Source organism: Ceratotherium simum, chromosome 33 (assembly GCF_057802395.1).
Source record: "Ceratotherium simum simum isolate JZ-2026a chromosome 33, ASM5780239v1, whole genome shotgun sequence".
Classification (NCBI taxonomy): domain Eukaryota; kingdom Metazoa; phylum Chordata; class Mammalia; order Perissodactyla; family Rhinocerotidae; genus Ceratotherium; species Ceratotherium simum.
Genome location: NC_141932.1, coordinates 24,763,375 through 24,786,382, shown reverse-complemented (window position 1 = coordinate 24,786,382; position 23,008 = coordinate 24,763,375). Strand labels below are relative to the sequence as shown.

The 23,008-nt window shown below is 38.2% G+C and overlaps 1 protein-coding gene across 1 annotated transcript; it reads right to left on the bottom strand.

Moving 5' to 3' along the window:
• Positions 1 to 760: 760 nt before the first annotated feature.
• ZNF585A (zinc finger protein 585A) lies at positions 761 to 22,156 on the bottom strand. Its single transcript, XM_014794747.2, has 5 exons — positions 22,012 to 22,156; positions 19,458 to 19,685; positions 9,401 to 9,527; positions 9,031 to 9,123; positions 761 to 7,764 (listed from the first exon to the last, which is right to left on the bottom strand). The coding sequence occupies exons 2-5, from the start codon at positions 19,533 to 19,535 to the stop codon at positions 5,429 to 5,431; spliced, it is 2,634 nt and encodes an 877-aa protein (XP_014650233.1). The 5' UTR covers positions 19,536 to 19,685; positions 22,012 to 22,156; the 3' UTR covers positions 761 to 5,428.
• Positions 22,157 to 23,008: the final 852 nt, after the last annotated feature.

Here is a 23,008-nt window from a genome sequence, read left to right as displayed (position 1 = left end):
CTCCCACACATTTGGCTCATTCTGTGTGGGGCACTCGGTAAACCTCGACGCTATTGCCATCATTCACTCATCCATTTAACAAACTTGTAGTGAGTGTCTACTTTGTGCTGGCGCCATGCTGTACCTTGGACACAGCAGAAACAAGACAAAGTCCAGGCATCATGAGGTTGATGGTCCCGTGGGGAGGGGGGAATGATAAACCAAAAAAAAGAAACATTTAATATTGGGTCAGACAGTGGTACTTGCAACACAAAGACAGAACAAAATAGGAAGTGACCTCAAGAAGTGTGTTACTTCAGATACCATGCTGTATGCTGGTGGGCTCTCCAAAGAAAGGAAAGAACAGCAAGGTGCACGAGCACTGGGGAAGCAGAGTACTCTCAGAGAACATAGCCAGGCAAAGGCCCAAAGTGGAGCCAGCTTCCTTCACATTAAGAACAGCCAGAATTGGGCTTGTTGACAAATAATAAAAACGATGACCAGCTACAACTGCAGGCTGTCCCTATGACCCCTTTTATTATAGTTATAACTTTACACCACAAACATTAAATGTAAATATGTAAAAATGCAAATAACAGAAATGTTATGTGAAAGTTCGATATACAAATATAAAAATTACGTAAGCCAATATATAATCATACATATTTTTATCATATAAAATAGAAACATTTTATTGTAATAAGGAATATACAATAAATATTACAATGTATTATATATTATAAATACATAATATCAATATAGTATATAATGATATGCACATATAAAATTATAGCTAATATACAAATCTAATTATTTATAGATATTTATAATCTAATAATCTTTAATAAAATATAATTCAAATTATCACATGGTAAAACATAATACTTTGAGACTCATCCATGTTGTAGCTTGTGTCAAATCATTCTTTTTTATGGTGTCATAAATCAGCCTTTTTATGGCTGAGTAGTATTCCATTGTATAGATGTACTACAATTTGTTTAATTATTCACCCACTAGGTTGTTTCCAATATTTTGGCAATTACGAATACAGTTTCTGTGAACATTTGAGTACATACATAATTTTTCATTTCTCTAGGGTAAATACCTAGGAGTGGGATTGCTGGGTCATAGGATAAGTATATGGTTAACTTTAAAAGAACTTGCTAAACTTTTGTCCAGAGTGGATATACCATCTTACCTTGACAACACATGAAAGTTTCCATTGCTCTGCATCTTTGCCAACTTTTGGTACCACGTTTTTATTTTTTATTTTTTTAGCCATTTAATAGGTGCACAGTGGTATCTCATCATGGTTTTAATTTACATTTTCCTGATGACTAATGATGTTGAATGTCTTTTCATCAGCTTATTTTCCATGTGTATCTCATTTAACTGCATGGATGAATCTCAAAAACATCACATGAAATGAAAGAAGTCAGATTCAAAAGGAGCTATATATTCCCACATTTATATGACATTGTGGAAAAGGCAAAACTATAGAGACAGGAAACAGATCAGATCAGTGATTGTGAGGGGCTGGGAGTGGCGAGAGGGATTGAATAAAAAGGAATAGGAACCAATTTAGGGGAGTGAAGGAACTGTTCTCTATCTTGATTGGGGTGTTGATTACATGATTGTATACCTTTGTCGAAACTCTCAGAACTGTACACTACAAAGGGTGAATATTACTTTATATAAATTATACCTCAATAAATCTGACTTTAAAAATATCTCAGTACTATAATAATAAATATAAAAGAAAAATAATTGAGAGTAATTTACAATAAAATAACATGTTTCCCTCTCGTGAGGTTTGGGGACAGCCATGCAGAGGTTGGTCAGATGCTTGTGTCAACTTATAACTAGTAATATTATTAACAACAGGACACTCTCTTTGGTCTCCACCAGCTCTGCTCCCTTCACGTGACCCATATTAAGTCACTTCATCCTCCGTAATTCCATTTAACAAGTGAAGCAATTAAGGCCCAGAGGAGGTTGGCCCAGAGTCGGTCGGCAGATCAGTGTTGGCACTAGGATTTGAATCCACGTCCACAGCTTGCACTATTCTGCTTGCATCACTCTTGTATAGTAAATGGGAGGCTCAGCATGTGGTCTCTTGGGTCTCCCCAGATGCTCCCCAGCCCACTCCAGATGAACAATTCTCTGGAGGGGGTCTATGAGGCTAGGACCTCGTCCTCATCCCTCCCCCATGCCCCAGGGTTCCTGTCCATGCAAACAGAGGAGAAGCAATAACGGGAAACTTGCAGTAGCCGCACTGAGGGGTATCATGAAGCAGTGTGGGCAATGGAGAATCGGCAGACATTGTGGTGGTGGGAGCCAATAGGGAAACAGCAGATACCACCAGGATTTAATGGAGGGGTCACAGATACGGTGTTAGTGGGTAATGGGCATCAACAGACATTGTGCTGGTTGTTAATGGCGGTCCTACAGAAAGGAGGGTAGTGAAGGCTCCAAAATGTAGATGGTAATGTGGAGTTTATGGTGCATTGGCAGTCATTGCCCTTCCTTTGGGGGAGGGAAGCAGGTTAATGGTATACACCAGAGTTCAGAGAGGGTATTGGGGGCATCACCACATGCTGTGTTGGGAATGGTTACAGACACTGCTAGGTGGGATAATGGAAGATAATTAGTCATCATTATTGTGATGGACAAGTAATGGAGGGGGGACACAAGCCATCCTGATAGAGGTGTAATGAAAGTATCAGGAGATAATATTAATAGTTGGGTTGGGTGGGGAATATATACTATGGTTCGCTACTCTGAGGATTGTAATAAGTGGTCATCAATCACTACTTAAGTGAAAGGGGGAATAAATATGAAGCATGGAGGTTACCAGACTTTGTCACAAGTGGGATGAAGTAACAGATATTATGCTGGAGGTAACTGTGGAAGAGGTAATGAGCAGCTCTCCAGATGTACTTCCTGGAATTAATGAGGGGTGACAAACATAATATTAGAATAAGGTAAAAGGGGATATGGAGGGTGTCCAGACATTGTGCTGGGGTGGGGTAAGAAGAAGGTAATGGGGAGATCTCCAGACACTCTCCTGGGGGGTCGGCAAATATTGTCCTATGTTGGGGGATAATGGTGGGTCACAAGACATTGAGTGAAGCCTCAGATGCAGTGCCAGATGAGGTAAAAGGGGGTAACAGTGGATCACCAGACACTGTGCTAAGATAGGGAAGAGTGTACAGTGAATCATCAGATACTGTGAAGGGGTGAGATGAAGGGGAGCTAATGATGGATTAGACATAGGTCCAAGGTGGGGTAATGGGATGTGTCACTAAGCACTGCCCAATTTGGGCGTTAAAGTGGAATCCCCAGCCCTGCCCCCTTGACAAGGTTCTGCCCTCATCCTCAATCTCCATGCTGCCATTCACAAAGGGAGAGCATCTCTGCACAACCCAACTATTTCCTACTCAGTGCTGCCAATGGACTGACCTGAAGGAACCATTCTGCTAGTTCCAGTTTGGCCAACCAGCAGCTAAGCATTCAATCAGACCCTCTGCCTGCATTTGTGAGGTCGTTGCTGCCCCAGTCTTGAGTCAGACACCTAACTTCTAAGGAAGGTCCACCCCGTCTGCTCTCAGCCCCTCCATACTATTAGCTCTGGGCATACCTGTCAGGGCATGATGAGCAGGTCTGTAGGTCAGATTCTGGGATTGGCAAGGCCCCATCAAGGTGTGACTGGGGTGGTGTATGCTCGGGCAGAGTAAGCGGGCTCTTTTGCAATCACTTTGAAGCTGACTGTAGCACTTCAGAATCATGGCAGGGAATCCTGGAACACCAAGCATCTACGAGGGATTTCCTGTGCCTCAGTTCTTCCTTCTTTAAACAGGTTGGTATCAGGCCCAAAGGTTTACAATGATGTTACAGCTTTAGGGCCAGGAAGGAGGCACAGCTCAGGTAAAGACTGGAGGTGAAAAAGCCTGATGTGTTTTAGGAAAGTTGGTTCTCCCCATCAGAGCTTCTAATGCTGCAATACAGAAAGGATCAAAGGGAAGTCATGGGATGAGCAGGGTCAACACTCCACAACATGCATTTATAGAATGGCACCTGTTGTATGTCAGCCGTGGGTCTCGGCTCACAATGGTGAACAAAACAGGGGAAAATATTCTAGTGTGGGAGCCATAGACAAATAAGTGAAACATACAGGGCAACATGGCAGTAAGTGCTACGGAGAAGGATAAAGGAAGAAGGGTGGGAGGTTGGAATTTTAAACCACGCAGGTAGTGAAGGGCAAAGAAGGCCTCTGTGAAGAGGTACCATTGGAAGAAAGACATGGAGTGAACCACGCAGATATAATAAGTAACTGTGTTCTTTGAAAAGGGCATTGCAAATGCAAAGGCCTTGAGTCAGGACGTAAACTGATGTGTTTGAGACACATAGGGGAGAAGGTCCTTCTGGAGTGCATGGCATGAAGATGGACACAGAAAACAGTGAAGGTATGCTGGGGTTTGTTTTAATGAATTATTGATTTGTTATTATTATGAAGGTCAGGTCATTAAAGAAGGCAAAGGAGCTGGAAGAACTGTGACAGCAAAAGGGAGACTGGGGTGAAGAGTTGACCAAGGTGACCTGAAAATTCTTACTTCAGAAGCTTTCCTGAGGGTAGCGGGAGTTCATAAGACACCATGCTGAGGACTAAATGAGGGTCAGCAAATACTGTCTGAGAGAGATGGCAGTCAGCAAACATGGCATTTAGCACTAATGGGCAGTCATATGCAATTATGGGGTTCAGAAGGCAATGTGCTGGAGACTCATGAGGGTCAAAGGCACTCTACTGGTGCCTAATAAGGGGGGTTACAAGTCATGGTGTGAGAGGATAATGGGGAGTCAAAATATACTCTGAGATTTGTGTCTATATACTTAAAGAACTTTTTTTTATTGTGGTATCTCTTTCTTGATAGAAATAATTACTGGGGGATTGGATACACACAACCACGTTACAGTCAACAGAAAAATGGAAAAATACCCCAAATTCTGTTAAACAATGTGTGCTGCAACAAATACCTCACAGAACTTAGGGTTTGTCACTATCGTATATATTATGTTGTTCTACCATTCAACTTGTTGGCACTTTACCTGTTCCACAGTAAACAGGATTATCATTAACATGATTTAACGATTATAATCTTTCCTATGCAGAATTTGTTAAGTGTTCCATCATATTTTTCATGACAAGGCTTCTAATGTATCAAACTGACAAAGTTCCTTCTCAGTATGAATGCCCCAAGGTTTAATAAGGCTGGTGACAATGTGGGAAGAGCATCCCTCATTCAGGGCCCTCTCAGAGGTCCTCTTCTGTAGTGAGCAACGTTCTGATGCAGCACTTCTACTTGCAATAATATGTATATTTTTCTGCTGCATGAATTCAGTAATGTACAATCAGACCTGCTCTCACTGAGGTTTTCTCATTCTGTTTCTCTCAAGCATGAATACTCTGATGCACATTGAGCACTGATTTCTGAACGAAGCCTTTCCCACAGACTACACACTTGTAGGGTTTGTCTCCAGTGTGTGTTGTCTGGTGTTTATTCAAATTTGACCTGTCGGTGAAGGCCTTCCCACACTCAGCACACACATAAGGCTTCTCTCCTGTGTGAATCCGCTGATGCACCTGGAGCTGTGATTTCTTAGTGAAAGATTTGCCACAGTCACTGCATTCATAAGGTTTCTCTCCAGTATGAATTCTATGATGTATAATCAATTCTGACTTCTGTCTGAAGGTCTTCCCACATTCAGAACAGATATAGGGCTTTTCTCCAGTATGAGTTTTCTGGTGTTTACTGAGATTTGACCTGCCACTAAAGGCTTTCCCACACACAGCACACACATACGGTTTTTCTCCTGTGTGAATTGGCTGATGCACCAGGAGCTGAGATTTGGAGGTGAAGGATTTCCCACAATCACTGCATTCATAAGGTTTTTCTCCAGTATGAATTCTCTGATGAGTAATGAAGTTTGACTTCCGGATGAAGGCTCTTCCACACTCAGTGCATACATAAGGTTTCTCTCCTGTATGAATTTTCTGATGCACAATGAGTATTGATTTCTGGTTGAAAGCTTTCCCACATTCATGGCATTCATACTGTCTCTCTCCAGTGTGAATTTTCTGGTGTATATTGAGATGTGACTTCTGGGTGAAGGCTTTTCCACAGGTACTGCATTCATAAGGTTTCTCTCCAGTATGAATTCTCTGATGTGTAATCAAGTCTGACCTTTGCGTGAAGGCCTTGCCACATTTAGGACATATATATGATTTCTCTCCTGTATGAGTTTTCTGATGTGTAATGAGATTTGACCTGTTGGTGAATGCCTTCCCACATTTACTGCACATATAGGGTTTCTCTCCTGTGTGAATTCGTTTATGCACATGGAGTTGTGACTTGGAAGTAAAGGATTTCCCACAGTGACCACATTTATAAGGTTTCTCTCCCGTATGAATTATTTGATGTGCAATCAAGTGTGCCTTCTGGATGAAGGCTAGCCCACATTTTAGGCATACATATGATTTTTCTCCTGTATGAATTCTCTGATGCACCGTGAGTGCTGACTTCTGGGTAAAGGCTTTTCCACAATCACTGCATTCATAAGGTTTTTCTCCAGTGTGAATTCTCTGATGTATAATCAACTCTGACCTGTAGGTAAAGGCCTTGCCACATTCAGTACATATGGAAGATTTCTCTCTAATATGAACTTTCTTATGTGTAATGAGACTGGAACTGCCATTGAAGACTTTCCCATATTCAGTGCATATAAAGGGTTTCATTCTTGTGTGAATTCGTTGATGTACCTGGAGTTGTGACTTGGAAATGAAGGACTTCCCACAGTTATTGCATTCATATGGTTTTTCTCCAGTATGAATTCTTCGGTGTGCAATCAAGTGTGTCTTCTGGATGAAGGCCTGTCCACATTCAATACATATATACGATCTCTCACCTGTATGAATTTTCTGGTGCATCTTGAGTGTGGACTTTTGCGTGAATGCTTTGCCACAATCACTGCATTCATGGTGTCTCTCTCCAGTATGAATTTTCTGATGTATACTGAGATCTGAGTTATAAGAGAAGCCTTTCCCACATTCACTGCATTCATAGAGTTTTTCTCCAGTATGAATTCTCTGATGTCTGAAAAGAGAAGATACTTGGAAAAAGGCTTTTCCACATTCACTGCACTTAAAGGGCTTCTCTCTAGTGTGAGTTTTCTGATGTGTAATGAATTCTGGTTTCTGTACAAAAGCCTTCCCACAGTCAATACATACATAGAGTTTTTCTCCTGTATGAACTTTCAGATGTACCTTGAGTTGTGACTTCTGGGTGAAGATCTTTCCAAATTCAGCATATGCATAAGATTTCTCCCCAGTATGAATTTTCTGATGTTGAGAGGGTGCTTGTTTATAGCTGAGAATTTTTCCACATTGATTATGGTCCCATAATTTCTCTCCTGCTGGGGTACACTCACGGTCAATACAGGAAGAAATTTTACCATATTCAGCAATCTTATTAATGTTCTTTGATCCCCTGTTTCTATTATGACTGTGTAAATCTAAATTTTGCCTCAAAGCAATTCCAAATGAGTCACATTGATGGGGTCTTTTTAGGGAAGAAATGTTTCGGCTCACATGAATTATTTTTCTAATGTGCTTATATTCATAATCCCTCTCTGTAGTCAATATTTTCTTGATGAAAGGAACATCCTTTAAAGATTTGTTTTCTCTTCGCTGATAGCTCTCTATCTGGTCACCAATCTGCCACAATTCTTCTAGAATGAAATACAACAAAACATCACTTGTAGCATCACCTTCCCGCTCAATATAGAAAGGTTTTTCAGAAATTCTCTGTTGTGAGGTTTGAAACCCAAACTCTCCTTCTTAAAGGAAAAGGAAGAGATGATTTTAGCTCAAATAGCAGCTAGCAGAGGCTAGAGGGGAGGGCCATATGGCTTATTCAGGTCGAACACAAAGAAAAGGATGAGGGTGAATCATTGACTCAGGAGGCTTGGTGATAGTGGTGATAGGAAACATTCTGGAATACAATGCAGCAGTTAGAGGAAATAAACTTTATGAACATATCGCACCATGGGCAGAAGTGGAAAAAGTAAGGCAAAGAACAAGATACATAGCACAATAACATTTATATAAACTAATAATACATACCCCAAGTCACTTTAAATTTTAAAAGAACATGCATGAATTAAAAAATGTTTCCATCATATAAAACAATTGCCTACGGTGGGAAGTGAGATGGGTGTGGAGAAACAAAGAAAAGGGAATAAATTAAAAAATAAAATAATACATAATCCTTAGATTGATGATAATAGTGTGTCCCGAATGAGGCCCATGATTAAACCCAAACCTTCTAAAGTGAAGTACAGAAATAAGCAATTATAAAAATCAGCCAAGCAGGCAAAGAGACTCCAGTCAATGTGAAGTCACTCAAGTGAAAAGTCAGAAAAGTACTCCTACAGGTTAAGTGACAGTGACCCCCTAAGTCATCAGTTAGATGAAAGGCATGGGGAACGGGGAACTGAGAAATCTTATGTCAGTATCTATGGAGAAAATCAGAAGAGAGCCTGGTTGGATAAAGTTCTGAAGCATCTCACAGTGAGAAAGAAATGAAAGAGGACTAGCAGGAGTGGGAATGTGTGACATATAGGAACTTTGAAAGAAAGCAGGTCCATGAATGCCTGAACGTATAAAGAAAGAATCTCAGACAATGGGGAAGGCAGAAAGAAAAAGAATGTTAGGGAAAAGGAGCATAACCAAGAAAAAAAAGTCTTTAATAAGGCAGATTGGCACGTGATATACACACTCCAAAAAGCCCAGGAAGAAGGCAGAAATGCCAAAGGCATTTGTGTGGAAGGCATTTAATTATCTGAGAAGCCAACGTCAACGGTCCTCAAGCAATACAAAAAATTTAGAACCTTCCAGAAAAGTCATCTTAATAGCATTTCAAAGGTGCCAGTTTTTCTCAAGATAGCTGAGATCTACTCCCCTGTCTCCCATCAGTCTGGGTCACACTCACTCACCCGGACAGCTCTGATGTGGGCTCTCACCCTGCAGTGCCCATGGCTCCTTTCCTTGCTCCAACATGAAAACCTCTGGGTCAGGAACTTGATACCCTGTTCATGAGAAATGAGAAAAGGTCTGGGTCCAACCAATCGTGTTTCTGAGCCCAAACAATAAAGTCTTGTTGTTCAATGAGGCTTTGTTCTTCAGGAAAGTAACCATATATCTCTGGGAACAGTGGAATATTCAGAGTGTCCAAAAGGGATAAAGAATCCTGGACAAATCAAGGAAAAACATCACATATATCAGATGTCTCACAGCATTCAGCAACTGAGAATGGAAACACTCTCAGTGGGGCCTTCTCTCAGACACCCAGGCGACTATGCTTACCTACTGAGAGCAGGTGGCTGTAAGTCTCCAGCATCACATCTCGGTACAGGTTTCTCTGAGCAAGGTCTAGATGCTGCCACTCCTCTCTGCTGAAATCCACAGCCACGTCCTTGAAGGACACTGATCCCTGTAAGAGCACATTCCTGCTCAATGTGAATGGTTAGCTTTGGGGGGATGGAGAGACTATAGGAATATGGAACGTGGATTTTGTTAATTTACCTCCTCTTTTTAAAAACTCAACTCGCCATTTTCCTAGCATGTTATTATGAAAGTTTTCAAACACACAGAAAATTTAAAAGAGTTGTAGAGTGAAAACCTATATACCCAACACTTAGAATCTATCACTAACATTTTACTCTAGTTGTTTTACCACACATTTACCCATCCTTTTTTATCTATCCATCAAGACATCTTACATTTTTGTGCATTTTAAAGTAAACTGTAGATGCCAGTACACTTCCTCCTAAATACTTCAGAATGCAAACCATTAACTAGAGTATAACACCTGTTTACCTTTTTTTAAAGTAAAATTTACATACAATGAAACATAGAAATCCTCAGTGTACCATATGAAGTTTTGACAAATGCATACACCTGTGTAATCCAGGAACTTTTAAAAAATTATATTTCATATAGGGTGCATATTAAATACCTAGTTTTACATAATATTTTGTAGAAGAAAGAAATCCAATAAAGAACTTCTGCTATTTCTTCTATACTATAGTCAATAAATTATTTGTTTTTCAAACCTGCAGACTGAAATAGGCTCTCCTGTAGTCTTCCGGCAACTGGATGAACAACCTGCAATGCAGTTTCTGAGCAATTTAGGACCAGCCATTACGCTAGTCCTGGGAACAGAGAAATAATTATTTATGTTTCTAATCTTCTAGCAACTTAGAAGACTTGGAAAATAAATAAGACCTAAGTTTTTTTTTTTTTTTTTGTGAGGAAGATCAGCTCTGAGCTAACATCTGATGCCAATCCTCCTCTTTTTCTTTTGCTGAGGAAGATTGGCCCTGAGCTAACATCCACGCCCATCTTCCTCTACTTTATATGGGATGCCACCACAGCATGGCTTGATAAGCAGTGCATCGGTGCACGCCCGGGATCCAAACCGGTGAACCCTGGGCCGCTGAAGTGGAGTGCGCGCACCTAACCACTTGCGCCATTGGGCTAGCCCCAAGACCTAAGTTTTGAAAGAAGAGAAAAAGAAGACACATAGTCACTAAAGTGTCAAAAAGTATATCTCTATGTGGAACACACTGATTGCCCAAAAAAGGAAAAAGTATATTGTACATGGGGAAGTAAATTTATATTAGTTGAGGAATTTAAGTTGGAAGATGAGAAGTATAATACAGAATGGGGAGGAGCGGGAGGTCGTCTCCCAGAAAAGACAAAAGCAAAAGTGTGGAGATAAGAAAACACATGATGAGTGTGGGGAACAGCAAATAGCTCTATGTAAATGGACTGAAGTCTGCATGACACGTCAGGAAGGCGGTTTTGGGAAAAATAGTTTGATCACAGAATAAGTCTGGATTTAAAAATTTTTTTCTATAAAATCTACATTGTAGAATAACCAAATAAATGATGAGGAAAAGTTCCTTATAGAATGATTCTAGCTAATAAATGAAGAAGTTAGGATAGAATCAGAATATCATCATTTTGTAACTCCTAATGAAAAATGGATTTAGACAATAATCATTAATGGTTGCTCAACTGTTTCAGGTGAAAGGCTGAAGAGAAGTTTACAATGGATGGATCAACTAATAATATCTGCATCCACTGATCAATTTTAACATCACAAAAAGAGAGATAACCAGATATCATGTGCCTCCTGACATGATATAGTAATTAATTTCATTATATCACCCATTAAGTAGTCTTGCCAAAGAAAAAGAAAAATCTAACCTGAATCTCATTAAGCCTCCAGATCTAACAAATCATTCATACGTAATGTGAAGGACAGAGGAACATATTGAACGATATCAGTCAGCTAAATCCAGAAGGCAGAAAATGACCTGTTTCTTCAAAAAATAAATTACAACAAAAAAAATATGGAGGAGAATCTTTTCTTTATTAAGAGAGATTTAAGAGTCATACTAACCAAATGCAACTCGTGGACCTTGTTTGGCTCTTAATTAAAACAAACCAACATTAAAAAAACATTTATGGCATGTGTAGAGAAATTCAATGGCTTAGCGGTTAAGTGCTTCCGCTCCAATCCTGGCGGCCTGGGGTTCGGATCCTGGGCGCGCACCGACGCACTGCTTGTCCAGCCATGCTGAGGCTGCGTCCCACATACAGCAACTAGAAGGATGTGCATCTATGACATACAACTATTTACTGGGGCTTTGGGGAGAAAAAGGGGAAAAAAAAAAATGGAGGAGGATTGGCAATAGATGTTAGCTCAGGGCTGGTCTTCCTCAGCAAAAAGAGGAGTATTGGCATGGATGTTAGCTCAGGGCTGATCTCCCTCACAAAAAAAAAAAAGATCCAGCAGTTGGAGGAGGGAGGCTGGTTTTAGATGAAATAAGAATGGCAGAATGTTGATCACTAATAAAGCAGGGCAATAGGTACAACAGATACAGGGCTCCTTATACTATTCTCTTTACTTTTGTATACACTTAGATTTTTTTCATAATAAAATGTTTTTAAAAAAACATAATCCTCCATATAAAAAAAATCTAATCTGGAAATGCATAATTGAAAGAATAGCTATTTCCACTTGAAATCATAAACATTTAAAAAAAAGGTTTATAGGGACTTGAACACCCCATACTCAGCAATTTATAGAAATAATAGACAGGAAATTATCAATGATATAGAAGAACAAACAACAGGATCTAATCAATATTTATAGAATACTCCAACCAACAACAGCAATAGAATACACATTCTTTTCAAGCACCCACAGAACAATGACCAAGACAGGCCATATCCTAGGCTGTAAAACAAACTTCAATAAATTTAAAAGAATTGAAATAATACAAAGCACGTTCTCTGACCATAATGTAATCAAACTAAAAATCAACAACAGAAAGACAACACAAAAATCTCCAAAGGAATCATATTAGAAAATAATAACAAAAGCTATATGGAAAGTCACAAAATATTTGGAAATTAAACAACACACTTCTAAATAACCTATGTCAAAGAGGAATTCTCAAAAGAAATTTAGAAAATACAAAGAACTAAAAGAAAGTGAAAATAATAACATATCAAAATCTGTGGGATGCAGATAAAGCAATGCCGAAAGGGAAATTTAGAGAACTGCTTAAATTAGAAAAAGGGAAACAAACGATCTGACTAAAAAATGGGCAGAGGATGTGAACAGACATTTTTCTAAAGAAGACATACAGATCGCCAAGAGGTACATGAAAAGATGCTCAACATCATTAACCACGAGGGAAATGCAAATCAAAACCACAACGAGATATCACCTTACACTTGTTAGAATAGCTATTATCAAAAAATTTATATGTAAGAAATGAAAAGTGCTGGTGAAGATGTGGAGAAAAGGGCTATTGTGCACTCTTGGTGAGAATGTAAATTGGTGCAACCACTATGGAAAACAGTAGGGAGGTTCCTTAAAGAATTAAAAATAGAACTATCATATGATCCAGCAATTCCACTTCTGGGTATTTATCCAAAGGAAACAAAAACACTAACTCAAAAAGACATCTTCACTCTCATGTTCACTGCAGCATTATTCACAATAGCCAAGACAGGGAAGCAAGCTAAGTGTCCATCAATGGATGAATGGATAAAGAAGATGTGGTATATTTAAACAATGGAATATTATTCAGCCATTAAAAAAAAAGCAAATCTTGCCATTTACAACAGCATGGATGGACCTTGAGGGCATTATGCTAAGTGAAATAAGTCAGACAGAGAAGGACAAATACCATATGATCTCACTTATACGTGGAATCTAAAAAAAAAACAACTGAAGTCATAGATACAGAGAACAGATTGGTGGTTGCCAGAGGTGAGGGGTGGGTGGTGGGCAAAATGAGGGAAGATGGACAAAAGGTATACACTTGCAAGTTATAAAATAAGTCAGTCATGAAGATGGAATGTACAGCATGGTGACCATAGTTAATACTATTGTATTGTATATTTGAAAGTTGGTAAGAGTAAATCTTAAAAGTTTTCATCACAAGAAAAAAATTTGTTAACTATATGTAGTGACAGATGTTAATTAAACATTGTGGTGATCATTTCACAATATATACAAATATTGAATCATGTTGTACACCTGAAACTAATATAATGTTATATGTCCATTATATATAAATTAAAAAAAAGGAAAGGAGAAAGTTCTCAAATCAATATCTAAATTCCTACCCCAAGAAACTAGATAAAGAAGAAAATAAACTCAAAGCAAGCAGAACAAAGAGTATTTTCAAAACATAAAATATTCTGGAATGGGCAAGATTGGAAGATCAGTCACAAGGCCCATGGAGCATTCCTGTGAGAGGATACGCATTTCTTACTGACCCATAGCAAGGCTGCAGTCAGGCTAGTCAGGTTGATATTCTTTATTAAGTAACGAGATAAAATTGATATCGAGTATGAAGGTGAGAAAAAGGGACTCAAATAATTCTCAGTTATCAGTTTTGTGTAACTATAGTTCCTGGTGCCACAGATGGATTTAAGGACTAGAGGAGGAGGCTGGGGGAAGAAGACAAGAAATAATAACTTAAATTTTGTACATCTTGAGATTTAAGGTGATAAGACATATACAAGGATATTCACTAGACAGCTGGATAGAGAGCTACTATGGAGATGAAGATTCAGGAGCTGTGTGTACAGAGCAGGTCACTGAATTCAAGGGAGGGAATGAGCATGCAGGAAGGACAAGGACACTGAAAGTATCAAAGATACTTGTGGTTTTTAACATCTAAAATTATCATGCTTGAAAGCTATCTTTTTTATTTCTTCATTTAATTGTGTTCAGAGATTATAATTTGCTTCTTTGTGATTTGTTGACTCTGTTTATGACGCTTAGAACATTGTCCTTTCTTTGAAAATGTTCCCTATATATACTTGAAAAGAATATATGTACTTTAATTTTTCTTTTTCATACACTTGCATATTCATACCCTACACACACCAAACCCCCGGCCCCCAAACCCAATGTCATCAAGAATTTAACAGGGGATAAAGGGATAATTTGGTACATGTGTGTGGTGATGGGTTGTAATTAGTATTTTGGTGGTGAACATGATGTAATCTATGCAGAAATAGAAATATAATGATGTACACCTGAAGTTTTTACAATGTTATAAACCAATGTTACTGCAATAAACAAAAAATTAAAAAAAAAAAAATAGAATTTAACAGGGGATCAAGATGATGTCATATTAGTATCTTCGACTCCTTACCAAATGAGCTTCTTATAAATAGTTTGTCCAGGAAAAAAATCTCCTCACTCAAAGATAATAATAAACATCTGCTGATGTACAAAGATACTATAAGCAAAAAGAATGAAAGAAACATACTAGAAATAAATTGCCACACAACAGAAGAAAACACATTCAGCATGAATTCAAGGAATTCACTAAAATAATTAACTACTTAAAATAAATAGGTATATTAAGAGTCTACGGAAGAAATAACAGAAAAACAGGCTGGGAAATGGTTAAATTTTTGAAAACCAAATGGGCAGAACTCAGTAAAGAAGTGAAAAAGAAAGACAAAGCAATACAGAAATGAAGGTCTCTCTGAAAGCAACGAAAACATCCCATGAAAAACACAAAAAGTGGTAAAGAGCAGATTAAGACAAGACAGCAACATGAAATGGAAATAAGGAAAAATTTTTTTCTATTTTTAAAGGAAAAAAGAAAAAAAAGAAAAATAGTTCAATAAAGACATCCAACAAACAAAAGAATCTTTGAAGTGGCAGTATAGAACTCTTATTGTTTATTCACAGTACAAATTTAATAGCTACTGTCTAAAACAAGAGATTAGAAGATTTAGTTCAACAAGCTAATGTTATAAAGGTGACTCTAAACGAACCAAACAAACAAACAAAAAAATCCCAACCTTCCAAACTGCCAGAAAGGACACAGAAACAAAGCAAAAATACAGAGTATATAGTGAAAGATACATAACAGAAGCATCCACATCAGATGTGTAACATAAAATGCATCTTTCCACTGCTGCACAGAAGAAACACACAAGGACTCCAAAGGATGATGGGAAAAAGATGAGCAAAGGCCCATCTGGAAATGCAAAGAGAAAGGAAATAGGAACCTCCATCCTGATAGCAGCGAGAGCTGAATTCTAGGGAAAAAATATTAAATATGACAAAAACACAATCTAAAACGAATTCCAGATCTCATTACTGTCACTGCACCAAATTACATAGCCTCAAAATTTATAAACAGAGACTACAGGTAAATATAGATAGAAATACATTTGTGGTAGCAAACTTTAAATAATAGCTCTCAGCTTCATAAGATAAAGTGAAAAAAGTAAGCAACACTGTAAAAACCTCATAACTATATAAGATATCTTACTGATAACAAATTCCGTATCCTGGAAACATTCTTGTCGAGTGTCTATGTAACATTCAGAAATATTAAACAGAAAATTTGCGCACACATACAAAAAGTTAATATTCCAAAAGCAGAATAAAATCAATGCAAATAAATCTCTCCAAAGCTGCAATCCTCTTTTTATTAAAAGTAGAATTTTTTAAATAAAAATCTTAACCTAAGTGAAAATGTGGTAAATAGTAATTAAAGATTTGGTGGGAAATTTAATATGTTCCTAGAAATCCATCCTTTCATCCAGATTTTTAAATTTGCATGAGATAAATTATTTTTCTAAATTATTTTTGAGCACTGTTTTGCTGTATATCATACCTTCTGATATATAGTATTTTTATTACTTCAAGATATTTTACTATTTTAATTTTGACATCTTTGACTTTGAAGAGGATTACTGAATGAAAAAATAGTGTCTGCTTCAAATGTGTCCCTGTGATAAATGCTATTTGGCTACTGTTTTCATCTACTCTTGAATGCAGTGACTTCTGAATCTATGTGCATAATTTCCAATTCCTTTACTGTCTTTGACTGGTTTGAGTATCAAGATTAACATTGTAAACAAAATAAACATCAAAAACAAGGCTGGGAATAATTTTAGACATCATCTTTTACCCAAAGCTTGGCATAAAGATCAACTATAAAACCACATGACCTTTTCCACTATTTCTGACTGTGTTGGAAGCAATGATCAACATTTTAATTTCTTCAAGGACTTTTGAGCCATTTGTTTTTACCAATTTTGACATTTATTTTTTGTAAAATTTGATCCCTTTTGTTTAGGTTTTCATGTTTTTGTATATGATTTTATATAATATCCATTCATAATTGTTTTAGTCTTTGGTATAGCATTAACTGTTTTGTTACATACTTTATGTGCATCTTTACTCCTTTTTCTTGATCATCACCACATAGAAGCAACTTGTGCTTCTCTCAAACATCTTTAGGAATTATTTTTGTTCTCTATGTAACTGATTTCTTCCTTATCTTTTTTTAGTCCTTATTGTTATTTTGTATTTATTGAGTTCTTTTTCTAACTTCAGCTGAAAGCGTAACTCATACCTCAGGTCTTTTTTTCTTTGTCCAAACTTCCAGGATTCCTTAAAAAAGCATTTAAATCTATATTTTTTCCCTATATCTACAGTTTAGCTTCACCACACAACTTTAAAATGTAGTACTTTATTTAAATTCAACTCAAAGAATTTTATAAGAAGATCCTTTATGATTTCCCTTTAAAGAATATTTATGTAGAAAAAAATTTTAAGCTTTTTCGGATGTGGGGGTTTCTTTCTGCTAGCCTTTTACTTTAAAAAAAAAATTTTTTTTTTTTTAAATTGCAGTAAAATATACGACATAAAATTTACCCTTTTAGCCATTTTTAAACGTCAGTTCAGTGGCATTAAGTCCACTAACAATGTTGTGCAAAAGCCTTCTGCTTTCTATTTCTAATTTAATGCTCTCGGCCAGAGAACAGAATCAATACTATAGCAAAGGTTTATATTTTTTGTCTGCTTTGATCAGTAAGTTTTTGAGAATAGTTGATAAAATGGTCAATGATATATTTAATGATTTCTGTTCATTTTTCCTTAATATATTTCAAAGATATGAGTTAAATAAATATTGACAATTTTTATAATTCTTGGTATATTTAAAGTTTTATAAGTTTTAAATCCCTCTTGTTCCCTTTGGATGTTTTTCATCTTAAATTCCTTTTGATCTGTTCCTAGAATTGTAGCCCTAGGTTTCTTTTAGTTTTTGTTTCTCAATTTTTCCATTCCTTTTTTTTAATTTATTTATTTTTAAGATTTTATCTATTTATTTTTCCTCCCAAAGCCCCAGTAGATGGTTGTATGTCATAGCTGCACATCCTTCTAGTTGCTGTATGTGGGACGCGGCCTCAGCATGGCCAGAGAAGTGGTGCGTCGGTGCGCGCCCGGGATCCGAACCCAGGCCGCCAGTAGCGGAGCGCCCGCACTTAACCACTAAGCCACGGGGCCGGCCCCATTCCTTTATTTTTAAACAAGGAGAAAAGCAGCCCCTGATAGCTGAGAGTTGGCCTGGCACTATCAGTTAGTCTTCAGTGTTGCCAGGATCTGGCCAGGCAGGATCAGCTACGGCATGGTGTTCTCCCGTCACACAAAAAACACACATCACCAACATCAAACAAGACCACTCTCTGATCATGATGATGCAAGACAAAACCAAGACCACTTTGTAATCATATCTGAGAGCAAACAAAAATAAGAACATTGTTCAAACCACAGAAGTGATCAAACATCCCCTTATTCTGGCTAATCAAGTGACTGCTGCTTCTTTACCAATTACAGCTTTCATCTCACTCCATTCTTCCTATCTTCTAGATAAAAATTATTAACATACCCAATCACACAATTGCCCAACAGCAACAGAAGGGGAGGTTCACTAAAATTCAGCTAAGATTCACTGCCTTTAACTAAAAGCCTGAACTGAAATTCCACTACTTCTTAAATATACAATAGAAAAAGAAAACATGACAAGAATGTCCACTGCTGCATTGTTCATAATATGTATTGTATTTTACCAAATGTTAAAAAAGCAATACACAAAAATGTGTCTAGTATGCCACTTTTTGTGATATGCAAAGAAAAAAAAATTTTATAATTGTTTTTACTTGAATAAACAAACTAGGCAGTCAAAGAAAACTAATAAGATTGGTCATTTGTATGGGGGCAACTTGGGCAAGCTGGGAACAGAGGTGGGCGAACCACAGTCCTGTCCTTCCCCTGAATTTCTTTCACTATTTGTATTTTTCCCTGAATTCCTTCCCACATTTCTTTAATTTCTGAACTAAGTGTATATATTACCTATTCAAAAAATTAAACTATCACAATATCTTCAGAGATAAGAAATAAGATTACATCCATGAAATAAGAACAGGATGCTAATAAAACAATATTTATAAAGCAAACTAGAGTTTTTGAAAATTAAAACTTTGACTTAAAACTCTGAATTAAAATATTGAAAACAGCAAAGAGAAACTCAACAGAAGGGCTGGAAGACAAAGCTCACAAACTTGACCAAAAAGGAGAGTAGCAAAGAAATAGAAAATAGTAGAGGAAAAAAATGGAGAACCAGCATCTGAAAAACAGAAATTTCAGAAAGAGAACAGAGCAAATATTTGTCTTGGGGGAAGCAGTTTAGGAAGAAATAGAGAAATACTTTCAAAATTCTGCACAAAAGTGATTTCTAAACAGGAATTTTATCCTCAGCCAAAAGATGAACACAGCATGAGGACAAACTAAAGAAGAGTTTTCCTCTCCACTATCATACAGTTGGCCTCTAGATGTGGAGACGTTACCCATGTGTTGCTCAATCTTGGCAGAAAGATCAAGATGTTTCAGAGGCAGTAGGAGAGTCTGGCTGCTTCTTGTGGCCCATCTGACTTTGCCCTGAGGCTCTGGTGACAGATCAGAGATATCTATTCCCAGGACGAATTCCCACCCCCTGGCACTCCCCCTCCTCACCTCACAGGAGATGCCATGTTTTTCTGGAGCCAGGACCAGGGATGTCTGGGGAGAAGTCCAATTAGCTGGCATGGTCATGCTGGCTCTCAAGCCGGCTCTCAACCTTTATTCTCTCAGGAGCCTAAAGCTTGGTGGACATCTGTGAACTCCAGCAGAGCTGTTGGGGAGAGGTGGGCTGGAGTCTGGAGGAAGACCTGGCCCAGGGGCTCCCCAGAGACACCAAGAAACCTGGAAAGACAATGTCCGCCTGGTCAGTCATCCAACATCCACCACATAAACATTTCCTGGGAACATCAAGGTGTAGTTCCTTGAGCTAGTCACCACAGAGCAATGGTTCTCAAACTTGGGTGTGCATTCAAATCACCTAGAGGGTTTGTTAAACTACAGTTAAAAATTCTCAGCCTCACTGCCACAACTTCTGATTCACTAGGTCTTGGGTAGGGCCTGTCTTAATCTCTTTGGGCTGCTCTAACAAAATGCCACAGACTGGGTAGCTCATGAACAACAGAAATTTATTGCTCACCTTTCTGGATGCTGGAAAGTTCAAGATCAAGGGACCAGCATAATCAGATTTTGGTGAGGGCCCTCTTCCTGGTTCATAGTCAGTGCCTTCTCGCTGTATCTTCACATGGTGAAAGGTGCTAGGGAGCTCTGTGGGATCTCTTTTATAAGAGCACCAATCAGATTCCTGAGGGTTCCACCCTCATGACCTAATCATCTCCCAAAGGCCCCACCTTCTAATACCATACTTTTGGGGGTTAGGATTTCAACATATGAATTTGGGAGGACACAAACATTCAGACCATAGCAGGGCCCAAGAATTTGCATTTCTAATTCGTGCCCAGGTGAGCTAATGCTGCTGGTCCAGAACCCACATTTTGAGAACCAGTGCTGTGGAAAATACAAAGTTTAACAAAACCTGTGATAGGTATAAGTCATGGTAAAATATGAGAAAAACCATGAGATACAGAGTAACATTACTGAAGATTTGAATTGTAGCTCCGCTACCTTTCAGCAAAGGAAGTTATTTCAGTTTTAGTTTCAAAAATGAGAATGAAAGTGCCTACCTCATAGAGTTATGAAAATTAAATGAGATAATGCTTATAAAGTACTCAACACCCCCTTGGCACACAAGAAGCCGGTAATAACTATTAATAATTACCATGTGTTATTAGCTATTAAAACTTAATATAAAAAACAATGTAATCAAAATAAAACAATAGACTAGACAATACTGATTTATATATATGACAAAAGTGACATTCACTTAAGTGTGCATAAGACATTCATTGCGTAAATGGCACTGACATAACTGGCCATCCACCTGGAACAAAACACACTAGATCCCATTACACACTGTACATTAGACTGAATTCCAGCAGAACTAAACATTTTAAGTATATGTATTTTAAAAACTCTAAAGAATATTAAAACAAATTTTAGGAGTATATGTTTGTATAACATTGTGGTGGGGTTGGTGGGGTAGGAGGGATCCTATTACACGAGAGAAAACCCAGAAACTATAAAAGAAAAAACAAATATTTCTGATTTGATATTTCCTAATTACAGGTTAAAATACAGCTTAAAAATCAAAATGAAGATAAATACAAAAAATTTTCAATATGTGATGATAGGCGATCCCTAACGTTAAAAAAAAAAAAAAAAAAAAGAATCCAGCAATCAATAAGAAAAAACAAGCCCAGAAAAAAACTGGACAAAAGATATAAAAATTCACAGAAAAGGACATTTAAATGGCAATTAACCAAAATGATGCCGACTTTACTAACAGGAAAATGCATTAGAGCAATCAGATAAACTTTCCCTCAGAACTGTAAAAACTTAAAAACATCTAGTGCTGGAAAGCATTTGGGAAAATGAGCTCTTTTATAAATTGTGGGTGGGAGCTTGAATTGCTATAATATCTTTTGAGTTATTTAGTCATATCTATTATTAAAAATACACATAACTGTTCCTAATAATAGTTTCAAATATATAAAGCATAAACTGACAAAGGAAGGACAAGTGGACAAAACGCCTTTCCAGTGTGAGTTTACCTTTCTATGTAATTAAGCAGACAAAATAATCTGTTTAATATAATATAATATGAAACAATACAATACAATTAATAGAGAACACACATTGTTTTTATGTAATGGATGTGACATTTATGAAAACTGACCATGAACTAGGCCATAAAGCAATTTTTAAACTCGAGCATTACCCAGAGGCATTATTTGAGAGAGAACGTACTTCTAAATATCTCATGGATCAAAGAAAAAATAACTGAAATTAAAACAAACACTAAGATTTGAACAATAAAGAAAATGCTACACACCTAAGCTTGTGAATGTTTAGAAAGCAAACTCATCACAGACCCTATAGATCCCCACAGCTGACGCCACAGGCTCCCATCACTGAGCCCACAAACCCCAATCACCCATCTCAAAGAGCCCTACCATTGCCCAGAGAGACCCCTATCACTGACCTCACAGATACCCATCAACGGAGGCCACAGACTCCTCCATCACTGAACCCCAAAACCACTATCACTAACCCCACAGACAACCGCTCCGTCACTGGTCCCACAGAATCCGTAATCGCGACCAACAAAAATCACCTCGGAGACCTCTCGGGATCGAAACGAGGAGACGCTCCTGACATCAGCGGCCAAAAAAAAAAAAAAAAAGCCTTCGCAGACCACTTCCGCTTCCGGTCAGATCTCTAGCACCTCCTTCGACGGCCTGGGTATTGCGCATGCTCTGATTTACCTTGGAAGCCACATTCAGCCAACAGTCAACATGGCGCAGCTACGTTATTGTTATTGCGCAGTTTCCGTACGGCGCTATCGGGCTGAGAACATGACCGCACCCAATGGTGCCTGTGCATGCGGGCCGCCATCTTGGAGGCGTGTCCATTCCGTATAGCGGAGGAATAGGCCTCCTGCCGGTTTTCATGGAGCGAGGCAGGGACTGTCACATAGATGCTGGAGTTTGGCCCTTGTCTGGGTAGATATCCGGGGCGGGGGGGAAGGTATTGGAGATGGGGTCCGGCGCTCTATGTTCTATTTAGAAAACATAAATTGCCCCTCTGGATACAGCACGGTGCGAAGAGCAATTACCTGCTGGGAGAAACCAGTGGGGGATGAGGGGAGAAGTCAAGATGGCACAATCCGCTCTTTGGAGAAAACCACTCAGGGAAAGGGTGGAGAGGTCAGGATGGGACTCCGTTCCTGAGCGAAACCACCCGGCAAAACAGAGAAATGTCAAAATGGGCAGTCTGCTGCAGGAAGGGTATACAGTCTTTAATAGGAAAAAGCACCCGGAGAAATTGGGTAGAAGTTGGGATAGGCCAGTCATCTCCTGAGAGATACCCCCAGAGGAATGTGTCAGCTTCCGAAGGGCTGGTGAAGGGGATGGAGACTAGAATCCCCACTAATCTCCATTAGTATCCACTCTACCTCAAGTAAAACAATAGTAGGCAGCAATAATAAAAATAATAACGGTCTTTAATATAGCCAACGTGTGACTAAAAGCTCCTAAGGAAAACTGCTT